This window comes from Glandiceps talaboti, chromosome 7 (genome assembly GCF_964340395.1).
Source record: "Glandiceps talaboti chromosome 7, keGlaTala1.1, whole genome shotgun sequence".
NCBI lineage: Eukaryota > Metazoa > Hemichordata > Enteropneusta > Spengelidae > Glandiceps > Glandiceps talaboti.
In genome coordinates, this window is record NC_135555.1 from 20,438,819 (window position 1) to 20,457,436 (window position 18,618).

Genomic DNA, 18,618 nt, shown 5'->3' on the forward strand with positions numbered 1-18,618 from the left:
AACTTATTAAATCTTATATCAATATTGTATTCTAATTAAACACACATACCATACGTGTGCTGTTATACTAGGGAAAGCGAAAAGTAGGCCCGGAGGGGAATTACAGCCAGCGACAGACAACTATTTACAAGAGGAACTTGTTACAATCAGGGAGAGTTAAAAACTGAATTGGATTAATAACACTTGGTACTAACGGCATGTATGAACTACAGAGATCTGTATTACATTTCACGGTTTGATAAGAACAGTTTTATGGCCTGCCTCTTTCCATGTACATGGCCTGGGAAACTTGACATTCGACTTAGAATGTGAGCTATTCTGTAAAGAGGTCATTGAACTGTTATCAAGTGACGTCATGAAACGTAATGTGAGTCTTTGTAGTTATAACATTTCGTGCCACATGTCTTTAATTCGATTCATTTACTTACGTTACCTGTCTGTAACTAGTTCCATTTGTAAATGTTTGTCAGTCGCTGGTTGGAAAGTGTAGCTTAAAACTGTAATAAATGTGCTAAGGGTGTTTGAAAACGGAGGAAAATATTGTTTTGCTTTAGTGATAGAGCCACACACACACACACACACACACACACCTTACGAGAAGTTACCATAGTTCAGTGATGCCAAAAAGTTATATACAGCAAACAACAGGCTAACATTTTACAAACAGTGAAAATAAACAAATAGATAGGTTTGATAATACACAACACATTGGAAGTACAGAGACATGTATTAAGATTTTCCATCATTTGATAAGAACACTTTGGGGACATTTTACATCTCGTACATTCACAAATACATTTGAAGTTCCCCTGGCATTTCATGTAAACAAGGAAAGGCCAAAAAACTGTTCTAATCAAACCATGAAATGTAATACAAGTCTCCTACGGCTAACACACTGTGCCAAGTGTTTTTTTTTCTACCCAAGTCATTTGTTAACTTTCCCTGTTTGTAACAAGTTCCACTTGTTCATGCTAGCCTGTTGCTGGCTGTTGTTATAAACAAAAGGTAATTGTGCTGCTCTTACCCAGTTTCTGTCTGTCTGTCTGTCTGTCTGTCTGTCTGTCTGTTTTTTTTCTTCTCAATGAAAAGGAAATGTTCATTTTATGTATATTTTTATTCTCAAAATAACTGTGAGACAATACCAGTAAAAAAACCTAACAGCACAACAATTTTTCTATGTTCAAAGACATAGAACCGAACACTAATATACTTACAACTGATATCTAAAATGTGGACCTATGATAAGCCTAGGATAAGCTGGCAATCTCTGTAAATTCATAATACACCATACATAGTAGTGTGTACTAACATTCAGTGATGTTAGTTGAACCTATTATATAAGCAGCTATACTTAATGCAAGATATTGACATATAAAACAAGATCCATCTAAGTAGACAATTTTCCTCTGATAATATGGGTGTAGACACTTGAACAGTGTTTCAATGAAATATCTTACAAGTTCCTTCTAACAGCTTGATCCTAAAGGATGTGTGGTGATGGTGAAAGGTCAGCTTCTGGACAGAGAGTTCAATTCTGGGTTAAAACACTTGCAACAAAAATGATGAAGTATAAGGAACCGTATAAATGTTACCAAATTCTTCCTTCTCTTCAAGGGTTCTATAAGATTCATAATACCATGTTGCCCCTGACAATGTTTATGTGAAAATAAGAGATGGAGATGAAGTTGTATAATGAACATCATCAAGTGATCACCACAAAAGGAGCCATGGTCTTAGTAGGATATACAACTTGGCACTAATAAAATGCTGTGATGGCAGGCTTAGCTGAAATAAATGTACATCCCAAATGGGAGAAGAAAGTATTTTTTTGACCTTGCTTTAGTATATATGTTGGCCACTTAAACTGTAAGATATGCTGTGTCACTCCACTGCTGCCAAGACACAGGCATATCCCATCAGGCCTGTCAGATCAGGCCTAACAAGACAGGTCTCCCACAGGCATGTCCCAGCAGGCCTGCCACAGCTCTGACCCATCAGGCCTGAGGCAGACCAGAATCACTAGTAATATGCCTGCACAAGCCCTGTTGATCATACCTGTACCAGGCTTGACACAGTCCTCTCACACCTGATACATTTTATCTGTGTACTGTAGAAATGGATGATAAAGATAACATATGTTGAATATAGCTAATTTCTGAGACTTCTTTATGATGGTTTGTAGTTTGATGGTGGTTTCATACAGTTGCCATCAGGGTACCTCTTCTTAAATCTTTCTACAACTTCAGGATCTAAGAGATGTACACCATCCACCTGATTTCCCAATGTAATCCTGTCAGGAATAATACAAACACGTCAAAGACGATGGACACTTTGCTTATGAGTAATAGGGTGTACCTATCATTGCTCAAACCATACTCTAGCTAATAACTTTACTTTCAACCAGCAATCAACTTACAAGTTTTCATTTGTCTGTTTTTATTACTCATAGATAAGATGCTATTATCTTTGTAATTTCTATTATATTTGTTGTGCTCGAAAAATTAATATTACTTATGCTCTTTATTGTTGAATGATGGATGGTGGCCCTATTCTTATGAAAATGAACATAAAAAAGGTGTACCAACTGGCTGTCGGAGTTACACAACTTATGAGGTTTTGCTGCTCGAGGCGTACTTCACAAGCCTTACAATTACAAAGACATTTACACATGTATAAATGTATAGCCACTAGTCGGGCAAACAAGACTAGTTGCAAGGCTATGCAGGGATGGCATAACAGTCAATATTACCATATGCTGATAGGACCATAGATCCTCCACCGACGGTGTTAGTGGAGGGTCTATGGAGAGGAATACCAATCATTTGTTCACTTCATGAATTATCTAGGATCTCAACTCCATTCTGAACCCCTGAAAACAACAGTTGGTTTTTCATGTATGAAGCACACCCTCACTAAGCTAATGTGGCAGTCAACAATGTATTGCCCAATAAAGAGATTTGTTACAACTTACACGACCATTACTCCTGCAATGTGTTGACAAATCAGAAAGTTACTTTTACATCGTCAATAACTGGCATAATTTTTGAAAATTCATAGCTTCACATACAAGACAAATATTTTATTTGAACCATTCAGGAGTGAGAGTGAGATACACAACTACTGTGTCATCATCAAAGGCTGAACACAAATACATTTTTTTTTACAAACTCACCAGTTTGGTTGTACATTATGAGGTCTGCCAAACAGTTCAATTTTACGAGTGCCGGGAGATAACCTTTCTATAAGTCCATATATTTCATCAGGTTTATGACTGGTTTCTCTTACTTCAGCAACTAACACATCACAATCTAAACCACGATTGTAGGCTGTTGCATTCCCTTTGATTCCAACCTATGAAAGAAATAAACTTCAAGTTAAAGTGCACATGGGCCAGATCTGAATGTTTTTATGTGTTATTCTTAATTCATATAAAGAATTGCATGGTATTTTACTTTTTTAAATGTGTTCAATCGCGAATCGTCACTTGTAACCGTAACACTGCATCTAATCAGCCTGAACAAATGCTTCGTTGACATGTTTTTTGGGTGAACTAACAAATTGTAACTGACATCAGGATTGTAGACAAAAACACATAAACATATAAACCTGACAATGTTGTATAACTATAATAGTGTTAGTCTTTCATATATATAACACTTTCCCACACTGTGTACAAAACACAAGTATTACCTCTGGTATGGACCTATAATGACACAGTGGCCCTCTATATTTTCCTCAACTCCCTGGGGAGCATACAATCCATTGCAGCCTTTATAAGTGCATAGGATTAAAGCATCCATGTGACATTGCAACCTCTATACTACCAGGTCCCCAATGATACAGTTGGGTTGACTGGGGCACAAATATGGCTCAAATCATACCCAGGGACACTAGACATTCACAAACAAAATGATGGTGGCTTGGCTTGAACCAGCAACCTACAGATTGGGTCACTCTCAGCATTTGGCCATCATGACTCCATATATATGGAGGTGTTATACTCCATTTAAGGATCAAATTGATATGAATGAATATGACACTAGATGAGTTCTCTGTTAGTGTTTACATCTTAGATAAAACCACTGTCTCAAGATGGCCAATGGCCCTTTAAATGGCTCTCTGTCTGTACTGTCGTTTAGCATATAATTTCACATTCCAGCCGGGTGAGTGGATCAAGTCTGTTGAAAGTGTTACTGTTTTTACCTTCCATGAGGGAGGCTATGTTATGGTCATGCATGCATGTGTGCGTGTGCATGTGGATGCATCTGTCTGTCTGTCTGTCTGTCTGTCTGCATCAATCTTTTCTCATTTTAACTCACCAGACAGTGTTCTTTGCCATGGTTCAACCAATGGCCAGTTCTTCCAGTTCGTATAAGTCTCTGAAGTTGGTTGGTTTTCACCCAAATCAATTCATCACATCTCCGATATCCCCATAATTTCAGACACTCTCTCCCAAGCTCCATGGCTCTGAAACCAAATAAAGCAGCAGAATTTACCATATGTGTTTGCATTGATCTCCTATACAGAACAATATACATGTAAGCAGCTAAAAATACTACTAAAATGTGAAGGGAGTAATTTAGTTACAACAACATCACAAAAGTACCATTTGTTATGATTAGGGTCTCAGGTAAAGATAGTGGCAGGACTTTATTCACTGACTGACTCCATTCAGCATGGTGCAAACTGGCTATATTTGTGAAACTTGTTTGTCTCTGGGATGGTGTGTGAACCCGTCTCTTCTGGGATGCCTGAACAACATGACTAGACAGTCACACATGATGGTGAGAAATGGTGAACAAACTGAAAGTTCATAGTTCTGTTGAATATACACATATAAGCAAAATTGTGTACATGTATGATATCTGTATGTGACACAGTGTTGCAATATGATTTTAGTCTACAAGCTATGCAAATAAATGCTATCTATGGGGAGAAGTTGCATTTAAAATATTAAGTAAACTGTCAGCCAGCCCTTGATTGAATCCCTCAGGTGAAAGCCCCTGACAATGTCGTGGTATAAGCTGTTGATGAGACCACAATGTAATCGATCGTTGTGCTTCATCACGTCCAGCCACTCGATTCAGTTAAAACATCATCACACACCAATAGAGGGGGTTGTTCATTGAGAATCTTTTCTGAAGATGACAGAAATTCGCCTACCTTCCAGTGACCCACAGGAAAATAAACCCTTCATCTTGTAAGCTTGGTACATCCAAATGTCTCATTTCATCATCCTGCATAGTTCCATAGGGTAATTCCATGTGAATATCCCATGGTGGGTCTGCCATGACAACGGAAAATTTACCCAGTACTGGCATGTATAATGACCTCAGGTCACACTGGATCCACTACAAGATATAGATTATGGAAGCAAATAGTCAGTATAAAGTACACACGCTAAGGCCTAAAAAAAAAAAATGTGTAGTTCCGATTACGGACAATTTTAAAATAGGTGGGTAGGTAGATTTTTTATTTTATTTTATTATATTTTTTTTCATGTGTGCATATCTAGTTCAGGTAAATATGTTTTCCGTTGTTTTCCAAATGGTCTCTGTGTATAATGATGTAGCATAGACTGTACTTTACACATAACAGTGATCTAGGTTGTATTACAACTAACCTGTGGTGTGTAGAGTATAACATTATTACTAAAACTAACCTGTGGTGGGTAGAGTATAACTTTATTACTAAAACTAACCTGTGGTGTGTAGAGTATAACATTATTACTAAAACTAACCTGTGGTGTGTAGAGTATAACTTTATTACTAAAACTAACCTGTGGTGTGTAGAGTATAACATTATTACTAAAACTAACCTGTGATGGGTAGAGTATAACGTTATTACTAAAACTAACCTGTGATGGGTAGAGTATAACTTTATTACTAAAACTAACCTGTGGTGGGTAGAGTATAACTTTATTACTAAAACTAACCTGTGGTGGGTAGAGTATAACATTATTACTAAAACTAACCTGTGGTGGGTAGAGTATAACATTATTACTAAAACTAACCTGTGGTGGGTAGAGTATAACTTTATTACTAAAACTAACCTGTGGTGGGTAGAGTATAACGTTATTACTAAAACTAACCTGTGATGGGTAGAGTATAACTTTATTACTAAAACTAACCTGTGGTGGGTAGAGTATAACTTTATTACTAAAACTAACCTGTGGTGGGTAGAGTATAACATTATTACTAAAACTAACCTGTGGTGGGTAGAGTATAACATTATTACTAAAACTAACCTGTGGTGGGTAGAGTATAACTTTATTACTAAAACTAACCTGTGGTGGGTAGAGTATAACGTTATTACTAAAACTAACCTGTGGTGGGTAGAGTATAACTTTATTATTAAAACTAACCTGTGGTGTGTAGAGTATAACGTTATTACTAAAACTAACCTGTGGTGGGTAGAGTATAACGTTATTACTAAAACTAACCTGTGGTGGGTAGAGTATAACGTTATTACTAAAACTAACCTGTGGTGGGTAGAGTATAACTTTATTACTAAAACGAACCTGTGATGGGTAGAGTATAACGTTATTACTAAAACTAACCTGTGGTGGGTAGAGTATAACGTTATTACTAAAACTAACCTGTGGTGGGTAGAGTATAACGTTATTACTAAAACTAACCTGTGGTGGGTAGAGTATAACTTTATTACTAAAACTAACCTGTGGTGGGTAGAGTATAACGTTATTACTAAAACTAACCTGTGGTGGGTAGAGTATAACGTTATTACTAAAACTAACCTGTGGTGGGTAGAGTATAACGTTATTACTAAAACTAACCTGTGGTGGGTAGAGTATAACGTAATTACTAAAACTAACCTGTGGTGGGTTGAGTATAACTTTATTACTAAAACTAACCTGTGGTGGGTAGAGTATAACATTATTACTAAAACTAACCTGTGGTGGGTAGAGTAAAACGTAATTACTAAAACTAACCTGTGGTGGGTAGAGTATAACATTATTACTAAAACTAACCTGTGGTGTGTAGAGTATAACTTTATTACTAAAACTAACCTGTGGTGTGTAGAGTATAACATTATTACTAAAACTAACCTGTGGTGTGTAGAGTATAACATTATTACTAAAACTAACCTGTGGTGTGTAGAGTATAACTTTATTACTAAAACTAACCTGTGGTGTGTAGAGTATAACGTTATTACTAAAACTAACCTGTGATGGGTAGAGTATAACTTTATTACTAAAACTAACCTGTGGTGGGTTGAGTATAACTTTATTACTAAAACTAACCTGTGGTGGGTAGAGTATAACATTATTACTAAAACTAACCTGTGGTGGGTAGAGTATAACGTAATTACTAAAACTAACCTGTGGTGGGTAGAGTATAACATTATTACTAAAACTAACCTGTGGTGTGTAGAGTATAACGTTATTACTAAAACTAACCTGTGATGGGTAGAGTATAACTTTATTATCTTCTGATCCTTTACCTATATCTGCAATGTCAGATTTACTCTGTTGTTGCTGGTGACCTGGCACTCTCTGGAAATCTATTTCATAATGTACATACTGGGGATAAAATGAAACATTGGTGGATTACTAAACGATCATATCAGATTAGGAATAAAATCTGAGATAGGAAAACAGTCGACTGATAGAGGAAAACAGTCAATTAGTAGAGGCAGGGACGTAGGAAAAGCTGGTCTTGAACAAATGAATGATTCCATCAAATCCTTATGGTCATACTGATCACCTTTAATATCCTGTTTTTCTCAACTTTTTAGGGGTTTTTTTGTGTACAATAAATATTGCCCTGGTTGAACGATTAATGACCAGGTTTCTGTATTATGTAATTATACCCTAAATATAGGCGGTCATGCTTGCATGGCACTGGTATCATGGGATTGAATTATGGGCCTTTAAAACAATGCTTATATACATGGCACACTTTCTCTTTCATCAAACATCATAATTGAATTATTTGAAACTTTAAACCAGCCCCTTCTCTTCTCTGTTTTTCTTCATGTCCTTGTAATTTGCATAATCAGTAATGTACATTTTGCTTTCCTTCTCTGTCATAACTACTTCCAATTGAATATCTGCTCAAGTTTTGCATTTAACTCTGACAAATCAAACCACAGATGTCTAATAAATAATTCCGCAAGCAATTTGGATTTTCAAGATCTATCCCAATGACTACCCATGCTATTAATCAAGACATACTCTCGTTTGTTAAACTCAAAAAAACCTTAGAGTGAACCTGGTTCCTTACCTTGCATGTGTCCATGTGAAAACAAGTATTCAAGAATGAACAATCCCCCAAAGACTCTGTAAAACAAGAGAAAGAGAGAGAATTGCAGTAATTATTTTAAGACTTTGTCATATTCTCTTCTTTTTTTGTGATGACTGTCTCTACTTGTACATTTACAGGACTAAAACACTCATTAACACTACTCCTGGGTTACATCGCTGACTTGATTAACAGTAAACCAGTAACTCATTCACTTCACTCAAACAACAAAACTCTACTTCATAACCCCATTGTAATACAAAGTCATATGGTGAGCATGCATTCTCACAAGCAGCACTAGTCTTATGGAACAGTATACAACTTGAACTTCATTCGTCATTAACTATCTATAATTTCAAGAATTATATCAAGACACATCTGTTTGCAAGAGCTTTCTAACTTTTTACATCAATCTACTATTGTTCCTGTTCAGCACCATAGAACATTACATAGTATACAAATTCGTTGATTGATTGATTGATTATCTTTCAAAGTAACCAGTGACTATGTCCACATATGTGTAAATGATTTTCTCATTAAAAAGTTGAGATAGGAAATACGATATTTAAGATTCAAACTCACCATCTGTATGTTTGTTGATTATTCTTCTAAAGTGAAGCTGAAAGGTGAGAAAAAATAAATAAGTTGTGTTTTATATAAGTCAGTAAAGAATTACAGTGTCACTGTGTGGTGTGATAGTGTTACTACCAAACCAGAGTGACTACAGAGTGTCGATTAGGTGATGCAGAGTTTTTCATATCTCACACAACATGTTTTGCTACAAATTACATAAAATCAAATACAGGCATGTTACATCAGATTGTTAAGACATTAGGGTATTGACTTACCTTATCACATGGTATGTCTTTGTTGATCATCTTCATACATTCTTCCTTGGTTCCATGGGGACAAAATTCCTTCAGTTGATTTCCTACAATAAAAAATCAAAAAAGTTGACATTCCTTTCTTGAAAAAAATTAGTATAAATCATTATCCTTAGTTGTAGAAATTCTCTAGTCAGTATAGATGTGAAAGGGGTTAGATGATGAATGACGGTGTCCTGACAAGGTGTAACTTACAGACTAACAGTGAAATCACCTAAAGGGAAAGCCACTCCGGGAAATAAAGCATTTTCATAATTTTGGGTTCAGAAGAGTTATTTCATTATTTCTATCCACAGCAAAAATTACCCAAACAGGTCACATTACAACATCAACTTGATATTTCTCTCAAATTACAAGCCGTAGTGATGTAAAAAAAAAAATGATGAAATGACCCACCAGAACCCAAAGTTATGAAAATGATTTCATTACCTGGAATTGTATTCCCCTTTAACATAGTGTTACTGGTTGTATGTATTTCACTACAATACAGGAATGTTTTTGGCAAAGAAACAAAAAAGTACACCTTACCTTGTGATTTAAACTTTTCAACCACTGATTGCTCCTTAGCAGTTGGTTTACTCAACAAATCAAAGATCTCCTCACCCATCTTCTTTGTCTATATTTAAAGATAAAAAACAAAAAAATTAATATCAAGAACACAAAATTTGAAAAATGACCAAACTGTAAATCCATATTTACGAAGTCAAGATTAGAAATTCCAAAAAATGAAACAAATGGGTTGTCCATTTTTTCAAAACAATTTTTAATTGAATGTTTATCTGGAATAACACCGATTACATAAGGGATAATCGCACAATGTCACACAAGGTCAATAAATGAATGTTTTTGGGGGAGGGGGACTGTTATCAGTATGATTGCTGAACACCACTACTAACCAAATTTCGCAAACTTTCACGCCTTCAACTATAACAGGTTCTATATTTACTACAGGGATGTTGATAAGTTGATTAAAATTTACTTCTAATGTGATACACAGTGCTGGGTTTCCGGTAATATGTTTTCCAAATTTTACATTGCATCAACAGTAGCGGTGTGACCGCTACAATTTTCATCATGGTTTACATCCTATATAAACGTGTCAATGTCGCACTTATGAATGTTTGTTATGGGGGAGGGGGTTTTGTCCTAAGGGAAAAAAGTTTGTTTACTGAGCTTGTGCAACATTGTGCAATCATCCCTAGAGATTACTAAAAATCTCACCAATCTTCACAAGGGAGGTTCATATTATTACTATTAAAATGACCATTAAAACCTCACATGAATCGGAATGCAAAAATAGTGTTTCCAAAAATACAATGCACTGGATGATATTCTAAGTGCCTGTCTGATAATCTTTACTCATGAGTAATGGAATTAGCATAATTTATAAAAACGGTGATTCGCCACTGATAATCTGTCTTGGAGTGAACTGGCAAAGCCGAGTCTAAACCAAGACATTACAGTTTGATGATATTTTTGTACTTACTTCTTGTTCTTTGATAGACGGCATTGATAGAAGACTTTCTACACTGTCAGCCTCAGCTTCTGTAGAGACTTGTCTAGTAACTAGTTTGACTGATGGTTCATTCTTAGTTGGTGAATCACTGAAAGTCAATTAAAAACATACCACAGATTGGTCATACATAGATTTATGTAACAAAGCAAGATTTCAGTTTAGTTGCAAATTTGAGGCTGCAAATCTAACATACAAATCTAAACAAGTACTATTTCAATTCTCAAAGATGGTATCCTCTCTACAAGCTCTCGGTAAAGTTGTTGTGTTTGTTCAACCAGGATCTGGAAAGGTTTCTATAATTTCACCTTGGTTCTGTTTGATTTCCACTGTGTATCATACATTTCAGAATGCATTCAAGTTAAGAGTTTGGCTAGCATCATGACACAGATTTTGTTCAACATGATTCTCTAGCTGATTACCCCAGATTTTTGCATTAGTGATATCGTATCAGCTGGACCATGAAATCAACCTAGACAACTGTCTTGTTCTAGGCCAACTTTCATTAAAAGCTCTACCAGACAACTGATTCTCCACCTGTATTTGAGTCCTGTTCCAAACTAAGTCTTTAAACTCATAATACTTACTGTTCTCTCTTCCTTTTCCTAGATCCAGATGGTTTATCTTTCTCATTTAGTTGGTTGGACACGGCAGTCAACTGTATACCAAACACATCATATACCAGCAGAGAAAAGTCAAATGAAAGAGAAGGAGAGATCAAAGATGAGTATTACAAACCACCATGGATTGAATAAAAGTGCTTACTATGATTGCTGTTCACTGATGTTCCTTTATTATTGCAGCATCTTGACATAAGCTACTACAGTGGCAATAAAGGTTTCAGCTTACTAAGATTTGTAAGATAGATACAAACTAAAAATATTTTTGTGCAATGTGGTAGATTACACTAGTGGGTGCTAGCGGTGCATCTGTTGTGTGGATATAAAATTATAATCACCCTGTAATCAAGATAGTGTAAACATTGGAAGTCCCCAAAATGTACAGGGCAAGTTTATGGATTGGAAGTCATCAGAAATGCCACCCTACTGTGAGTATAATTAAACTAACATCCACACCATAGCTTATATGAACATATTGCAACAACAGCTTAATTAGACAAAAGTTAGATTACTACTGCTACGTTTCTTCCTCTTGACAGTACATGTATACCATACTCTTTTCATTATTTTTTCGGATTTTAAATTTGTATTTCTTTTACATTTCATCTAGGTCTTACTCTATGAAAATACTGGTTCATATACTTTGGTAAAATGAAACTAAAATGACCAGTGTGAAAGGAATGGACACAACTGTGATTTCATAGATAAACTCAATTGATAAGAAGACCCATTACAATTACACTTTTTGGAAAGTTCAATTAAAAAAAATCAATGCATCATGTGTGGTATCTAATAACAGGCAGTCATAAGATACAACGATTCCAATATCTAGACATGAGTGAAGTTGACCTTACTAGAAACACTATTTTTATAAACAATCTTGCAATACAATGGATTGAACCTTAGACTGAGATTGAACACAAGACATCTATTTTACAACTTCCTGTTATCAGATACCACACTTGGTGTTGATTGTTTGAATTGGACTTTCCAAAGAGTGTAATTGTTTATATACAGGGGTCTTATCAGGCAATTGAGTTTATCTTGAAAATCATAGTTGTGTCTATTCCTTTCACTTCGGTCATTTGAATTTCATTGTAAAATGAACAGCAGTACATACTACTACCCTAATATAGTTTACGCCTGAAGGCTGGCATTGGATTTTACTTTGGCTTGCATGTGGTATGATAAACAGTAGTGTAAATGCAATAAATATTTGAAATGATGACAGAATGTGTGCTCTTTCTGAGACCAAGAATATCATCTCAATAATTCTTGGCAGGAAAATATAGCACAAAGTATTACTGTACGGTACTTTGTAAACAGACATCTCAATTCTTTGAATGCCTGCTCTGATAAGTACCATGGTTAATGTCAAGTTTACACTACAATGTTGAACATAGACACTTTATATTTCCATTAAAGCTACACTCTCTGCAACTAGTACATTTTTTTTTTGAAAATGTTTTGTTAGTTAAATTAGTTTACTTGTAATATCGTAAACCCTGAACATTATTGAACCCCCTCTAGGTTAATGTATTTTTTTTGTAGCTGTATACATGATATGGTACACAAAATCAAATCAATTTTATTTTGGGTCCACACCCAAAAATCAATGCCCTCAACGGCAATTATAATTTCAACCTGTTTCTGCACAATTTACGGATAAGATAACCATTTAACATGTACAATGTCTAATTATGCAGCCATTGCCACATTACTAGCCCAGAGACTTGGCTATCTTGATTGAAAAGGACACTCGCAACCCAATATGTCAAGTTAGAGAGCCTAGTCTGTAGGTTACAACATTACATACATTATGCAAAGTCTTGTTTCCGGCCTACCATAGGTAAAAGTTTGAAAATAAATCAATTTCATATCACAAAAAGTATAATGATTGACTAACAAACCATATTTCTCATTAATTTACTTTTGTTAGTAAATGGGAAATCTTAGAAAATAAACAATCTTACAATTACCAATCTGAGATGGCTGAAAAAGGGTACGAGTGTGGCCACTAAAGGTTAAAAAGTTGTTATATAGTTTTGGTTTTGGTATAATTTGGGAAATGCAAAATGTTGGTGACGAGGACGGTTTTCTATTTACTTTTACCTTAGAATGTTCAGCTGATGTTACAAGTACACAGGTTTGTCCGTCTGGTGTTCCGCCATCTTTGATCCTGGATATCAAAAAATGAAAATTTTATATAAATCAGTACTTTTCACACCATGATTGCTTTGTTTGTCTACTAACTAGCCGACCAGTAACAAAGTAAAAAATACTACCATAACTGTACTCTATACTTTACACCTGTGGGTGGTATGGTGGTACCAGTGACCACCTCTGGTAGGAGTATGCAACCAATATACAATGTACATTCAAGAGACTCCATTTTAGATCAATTTTAAACAAAATGCGATGCCCCATTTTAGACCATTACAGGTTTTTAGAAGATCAAATTTTAGACCAAAATATTACATTATTACAGACAACATGAACTTGAACACTCATCCGAGTTCCTGTAACAGTGAAGGAACATGTACTAGGACCCAAGGGAAAGTGGTGTGTCACTAACACTCACTGCAATGATAAGTATGCTGGTTAGGCATCCCTAAATTTCTGGCTTGGCTTTCATAGTCTCATTGAGGAACCCTGTGGACTGCATTGCTTTTATCAGTGGCCAGTACTTTTATCAAATGTAATTCAATGTACTTACTCAATAAGTTCTTGAGCTGAAAACTTCTGTAGAATACTCTCTACTGTGCCCTGCGATACTTCTTTATTCAATGCCTGTTGATAACAACATGCAAACATATATATGTATAGCTCTGGATATATATCTGCTCGACACTTCTTGAACCATAGCAGAGGTGAGAAGACGTGTCGAAACCCTGCAGCGTATAACATCCAGAGCTAATGTATCATGACTATATGTATGAATCAATATTAGGATCTGCAAAGATTAATCATTAATTTCCAGAAAAATGACTTTAACTGACGTTATTCCTCTCATTGTTGGATTGTTTTCTACATAATATTGCATGATTTGGATACGATGCCAAGTTAAGAGTCTTCAGCCTCTGTCAAGTTTGTAACACAAGTCCAAAGTCTGCCTCAAGATCAAATACACATGATGGTACAAAGAGTGATTACGGCCCGGCTGGGTGTCTACTAAAGGCTTCACTGTGTATATGACAAGAATCCCCCTGCCTGTTAGACTAACATGATAACTATAACTTGGCATTATCATGTTAAGAGACCTGATTCGTTCACTTCAAAGTCCACAGCCATATGCCATATTCGGATTACTGATGTTCTTGCTATTTTGAATGTAAGGATCACAAGAATGTCCCAGATTTGGCAAAGTGAGGGCTAAAATGTGTGTGACACTGTCATGGCTACTGATCCAAATGAATGGCAATTGATACATAAAGCCATGAACAAAATAACATATATGTAACAGAACTCCATATCTTAAAAGAGCTAAGTGGTAATCTACAACACCTAAATCAACCCCCTTCCTCCCTAACCCTATACAGACACTGCCACACAAACTGTTGTACATACACCTACCTTTGTAACTGTTGCCTGTAAAGAAGGTGAATCTGTTGGCAACATTAATGCATGATCACACAATACTTCTAACAACTTCTTCTCAATTTCAGGATCGATGTACGCTAAGTCAACAGTAGGTTGTACAGTAACTGGACTACTACTTCGTGAAGATGGTCCTGATTGGGAAGGTGCTGGAGTTTCTTCTGTGGTAAACAAATAGGATAAAAATAAATAATGAATTTTTTAAAACCTGAACGAGACAGTATATCAAAGTTAGCAGGGCACATAGATTACTAATCATTGTATCTACCTTTAGACAACCACATTTATGAGGTGATATAGTCTATTCATCCATGGAAATCAATTATCACATATCAACATCAGCCATCTAACATTTGCTCAACCGAAAAAGACTTAAGCAGGATTACAATACAGTTGATTGACATACATGTACAGATTTATCAAAGCTAGGGAGTATGAGGTAGGGTTAGGATTGCAATAGGAATAGGTTTGACCCCCTAACACTGGCCTGATTTGTGACATCAACCACAATGAATCCCCCTTGTAAACTTGATTTAGACTACAACTGACAGCTGACAATAAATTAGACATACACAGTTACTTTTTCTATTCCTGTATTTTCACAACCAAGAATATCATACTTATTCAAATCACAATTGAGTAAGAATTGAGAGTTATCATTCACGTGTATAACCTGGGTTCATGTTTGCAATATTCAATGTACAGATGAAAGAGTATGTATTTCGTTGCTTGGTTTTATCATTCATAGTGCTACCTTTCTACCATACTGTTCACATACAGTTGCTGCAGCCTACACACTGCATGCATTGGATTGGATACTCCCAAAGGACTAAAAAAAATATATACAGGGCTGTTGAGCCATTATTGGTCCGGGATAACGAATGTACATGTAGTGCTATGATAGCATTGGGATGGGACTTAAATTGTGCATCAATATCATTACTTTTATTTTGATTAAATTCCATGCTAATAAAGGCTCATTTTGCCAATTTTTTGGAATTGTATATGAATTCAGGATTGGACTAAAATTTAAAATATGATTGACTGTTAGTTGTGAGTAATACTTGTCGTCTCATTGAGCTATAGATATATTGGATTCAGAACAGAAAGATGATCCTATTCAATCCTAATGGGATGACTCGGATCCACTTACAGATAACACTTAATGTGAGTTTCAGGGATCTAATCATGGGCCTTTAACTGAAGTTGTGTCAAACACGGAATTGTTGAGAAATGTGATATAAAATACTTGGCTGACCTACTAGTAATATCCCCCCCCCCCCCCGCCGTTATGATAAGTTGTGTATTGGGGTTCCACAGTCTCCTTTGATTTAGTCTGGATGACCAGCCTGTGGTTCTAACTCTGTGGGTGAAGGTATAAATCGTAACGATACTAGATTACCTTTGATTAAAATTCACCCAATGATCGACTTTTGAATCCACTCCCTCCCCTCAAACCAGCTACTGTTGTACTCTCCTTTTAAATGAACTTCACTCTGTTTATTCACAGTGTGGATGTATTAGAGACGATACATCCATGGTCACAGACAATAACCGCTCAAATTTTAGCCTGGAATCCATGTGGATATGGGAGTTTTGGCTACTCCAAATTTGTCTCTGAATTTATTCGCTGGCGTAACATAATCAGTCCAAGACATGTACACTTTCAAATATAATGGATATACTTTCCATTGACACTCTGAAGAGGACAGAGCTGACGGCGAGCATCAAAGATCTTTTGATTTTTACGATGTGTAATAACAACAATGAAGTAGCTTTATATCATTATCAATGTCTAGTCTCTGTTTTGTCTCTCTTTCCAGTCTTACCTGCACTGGCGCCGAGAGCCTGTCGCTCCCGTTTCCTTCTTTGCATACGCTCTCTAAGACTCTCTTGTTTCTTTTTGAGAGCTACAATATCACTCCACGTATCAGACATCTTGAATCTGTCAACAAGAACTGTTTAAGGTGGCAAAAATTGGATCATACACGCTTCAACTACAACTACAACTACACCATGGGCGCTGCCATGTTGAATGATGCATTGTGGGCTTGGTATACTTCGGATGCATGCACGCGTAAACCCACAACACACAGACTGTCCTGTCACACACGACACAAAGATCATAACATATATTGAATTGAATTGAAATTTATTCCACCAGAAAAGAAAAGGCAAATATATACACGAACTTTGAAAGCAACGGGAAGAACATTTCTGTTGAGGGTGGACTAATCAATGTCCATGGACCGTACATGCAGATAATAAATACAAATTTGGGCTGGCAGTGGTACGAGTTTCACAACAACAACGTTAACAAAATTGCAATTTTTAGTAAACAAAGAGATATGTTGGTGGCAAAAGTAAATGGAAGCTTATTAAAATAACGGAAAAAAAATAGTGAAATAAGAACAGGTAACAAATACAAGTTCTACCATATAGAATTAAAATTACAGTGGCAAATTAAAAGAGACAAAAGATGAAGGTTATTCCCTCAGAAGATAAGTTTTTGTTAAAGTTATGTCTATTGTTTATCGTTCTTACAAACATGGGTAAATAGTTCCAGGTTTTAATAGATGCGTACTTGAAGTTGTGTTGACTAATTGAGAGGTTATTGGTTAACCTTAGGGATTGGAAAGTTATCACTGTTGTTAGCACTAGTTGGATAGCTATGGGACAACTGGTTTGTGATGTAATGGTCAAGAGTGTGTGTAAAGCGAGTATGGTTTGAGGTCGTAGATGAACATGCAAGTCTGAAGTTTACAAAGTTAATAGATGTCAAGAATATTAAGTTGGTTAAATAGAGTAGAGTGTGCATGGTAGTCAGAGAATGTTATGAGACGAACTATTTTCTTTTGTAGACGGAAACGTGGATCGAGAGCTGTTGGATATGTGGTCTATCATGCCCTTTTACATGTTTTTAATAAATAATTATTTTTGATCCGTAACATATTTGAATTAATGTTGCATTGTACTTTAGAAGTTGATTAACGTATTCGTACCGAACAGTATCCACATTCTTTGGCCTAATTATGCACTTATGTTAATTGCTTAGCCTAGGCAACCAGTCTAGCATACATATTTTTTTTTTTAAAGTAGTACATGGAGATACAGACCCTCCAAGCGAAACAGTGTAAAATTCGAAGAATTTCTTGAGCCTGATATGATACGGGATGTCGAACCAGCTGTAAAAAGGTACAACAAAGCCTTTTTAGCGACACTTACTAGTTCAAAAGTATTGTTAGAAAGTGTCAAATGGAACAGCTTGCTTTTTTAGACAGTCTACTAAATTAAGTGCTAATGTTTTTTAACCATTGTATTAAACCCTGGTATTGTTTTCATGTTGATTACAATCGTACATTTCTCACTTTTCCCACACAATAAGAGAACTTCCTGGTAGCCTGCTAAATTAAATGTTAATTATATTTGTCTGTTGTGGAATTTTTGACGAATTAAGTCATTTAGACACCCTGGAATTGTTTTCAAGCTCGTATGCAGTTCAATTCACTGTTTTGTCTGAGAATTTCCTGACAGCTGTGCCCTTTGGCTTCAACTTCATTTGTTTTCCTCAATTAGCTACTTTCCCGCCAAAATCAATGATCAATATTTGTAACTCCTGTCATTTCAAATTCACCTCTTTCGTCATTTATCAGCAGGTTTACTGTGGCCAATATACATTTATATATGACTTTCAATTAAGTGACGTCAATCTGATGCAATTTAAATCGAGGTTCCAATTACAC

The 18,618-nt window shown here is 35.8% G+C and overlaps 1 protein-coding gene and 1 non-coding gene across 2 annotated transcripts; both read right to left on the bottom strand.

Annotated features, from left to right (window-relative positions):
• Positions 1–1,148: 1,148 nt before the first annotated feature.
• LOC144437390 (N(6)-adenosine-methyltransferase catalytic subunit METTL3-like) lies at positions 1,149–16,892 on the bottom strand. The gene is made up of 15 exons (XM_078126318.1): positions 16,705–16,892; positions 14,852–15,036; positions 13,995–14,068; positions 13,391–13,457; positions 11,246–11,316; positions 10,632–10,749; positions 9,674–9,761; positions 9,110–9,192; positions 8,844–8,880; positions 8,244–8,299; positions 7,418–7,540; positions 5,164–5,351; positions 4,320–4,467; positions 3,173–3,351; positions 1,149–2,290 (listed from the first exon to the last, which is right to left on the bottom strand). Exons 1-15 carry the CDS (start codon positions 16,811–16,813, stop codon positions 2,167–2,169), a joined length of 1,650 nt encoding a protein of 549 aa, XP_077982444.1. The 5' UTR covers positions 16,814–16,892; the 3' UTR covers positions 1,149–2,166.
• On the bottom strand, positions 12,509–12,644 carry LOC144438356 (small nucleolar RNA SNORA11). The gene has a single exon (XR_013481053.1). It is a non-coding gene; the product is annotated as a small nucleolar RNA SNORA11 (small nucleolar RNA).
• Positions 16,893–18,618: the final 1,726 nt, after the last annotated feature.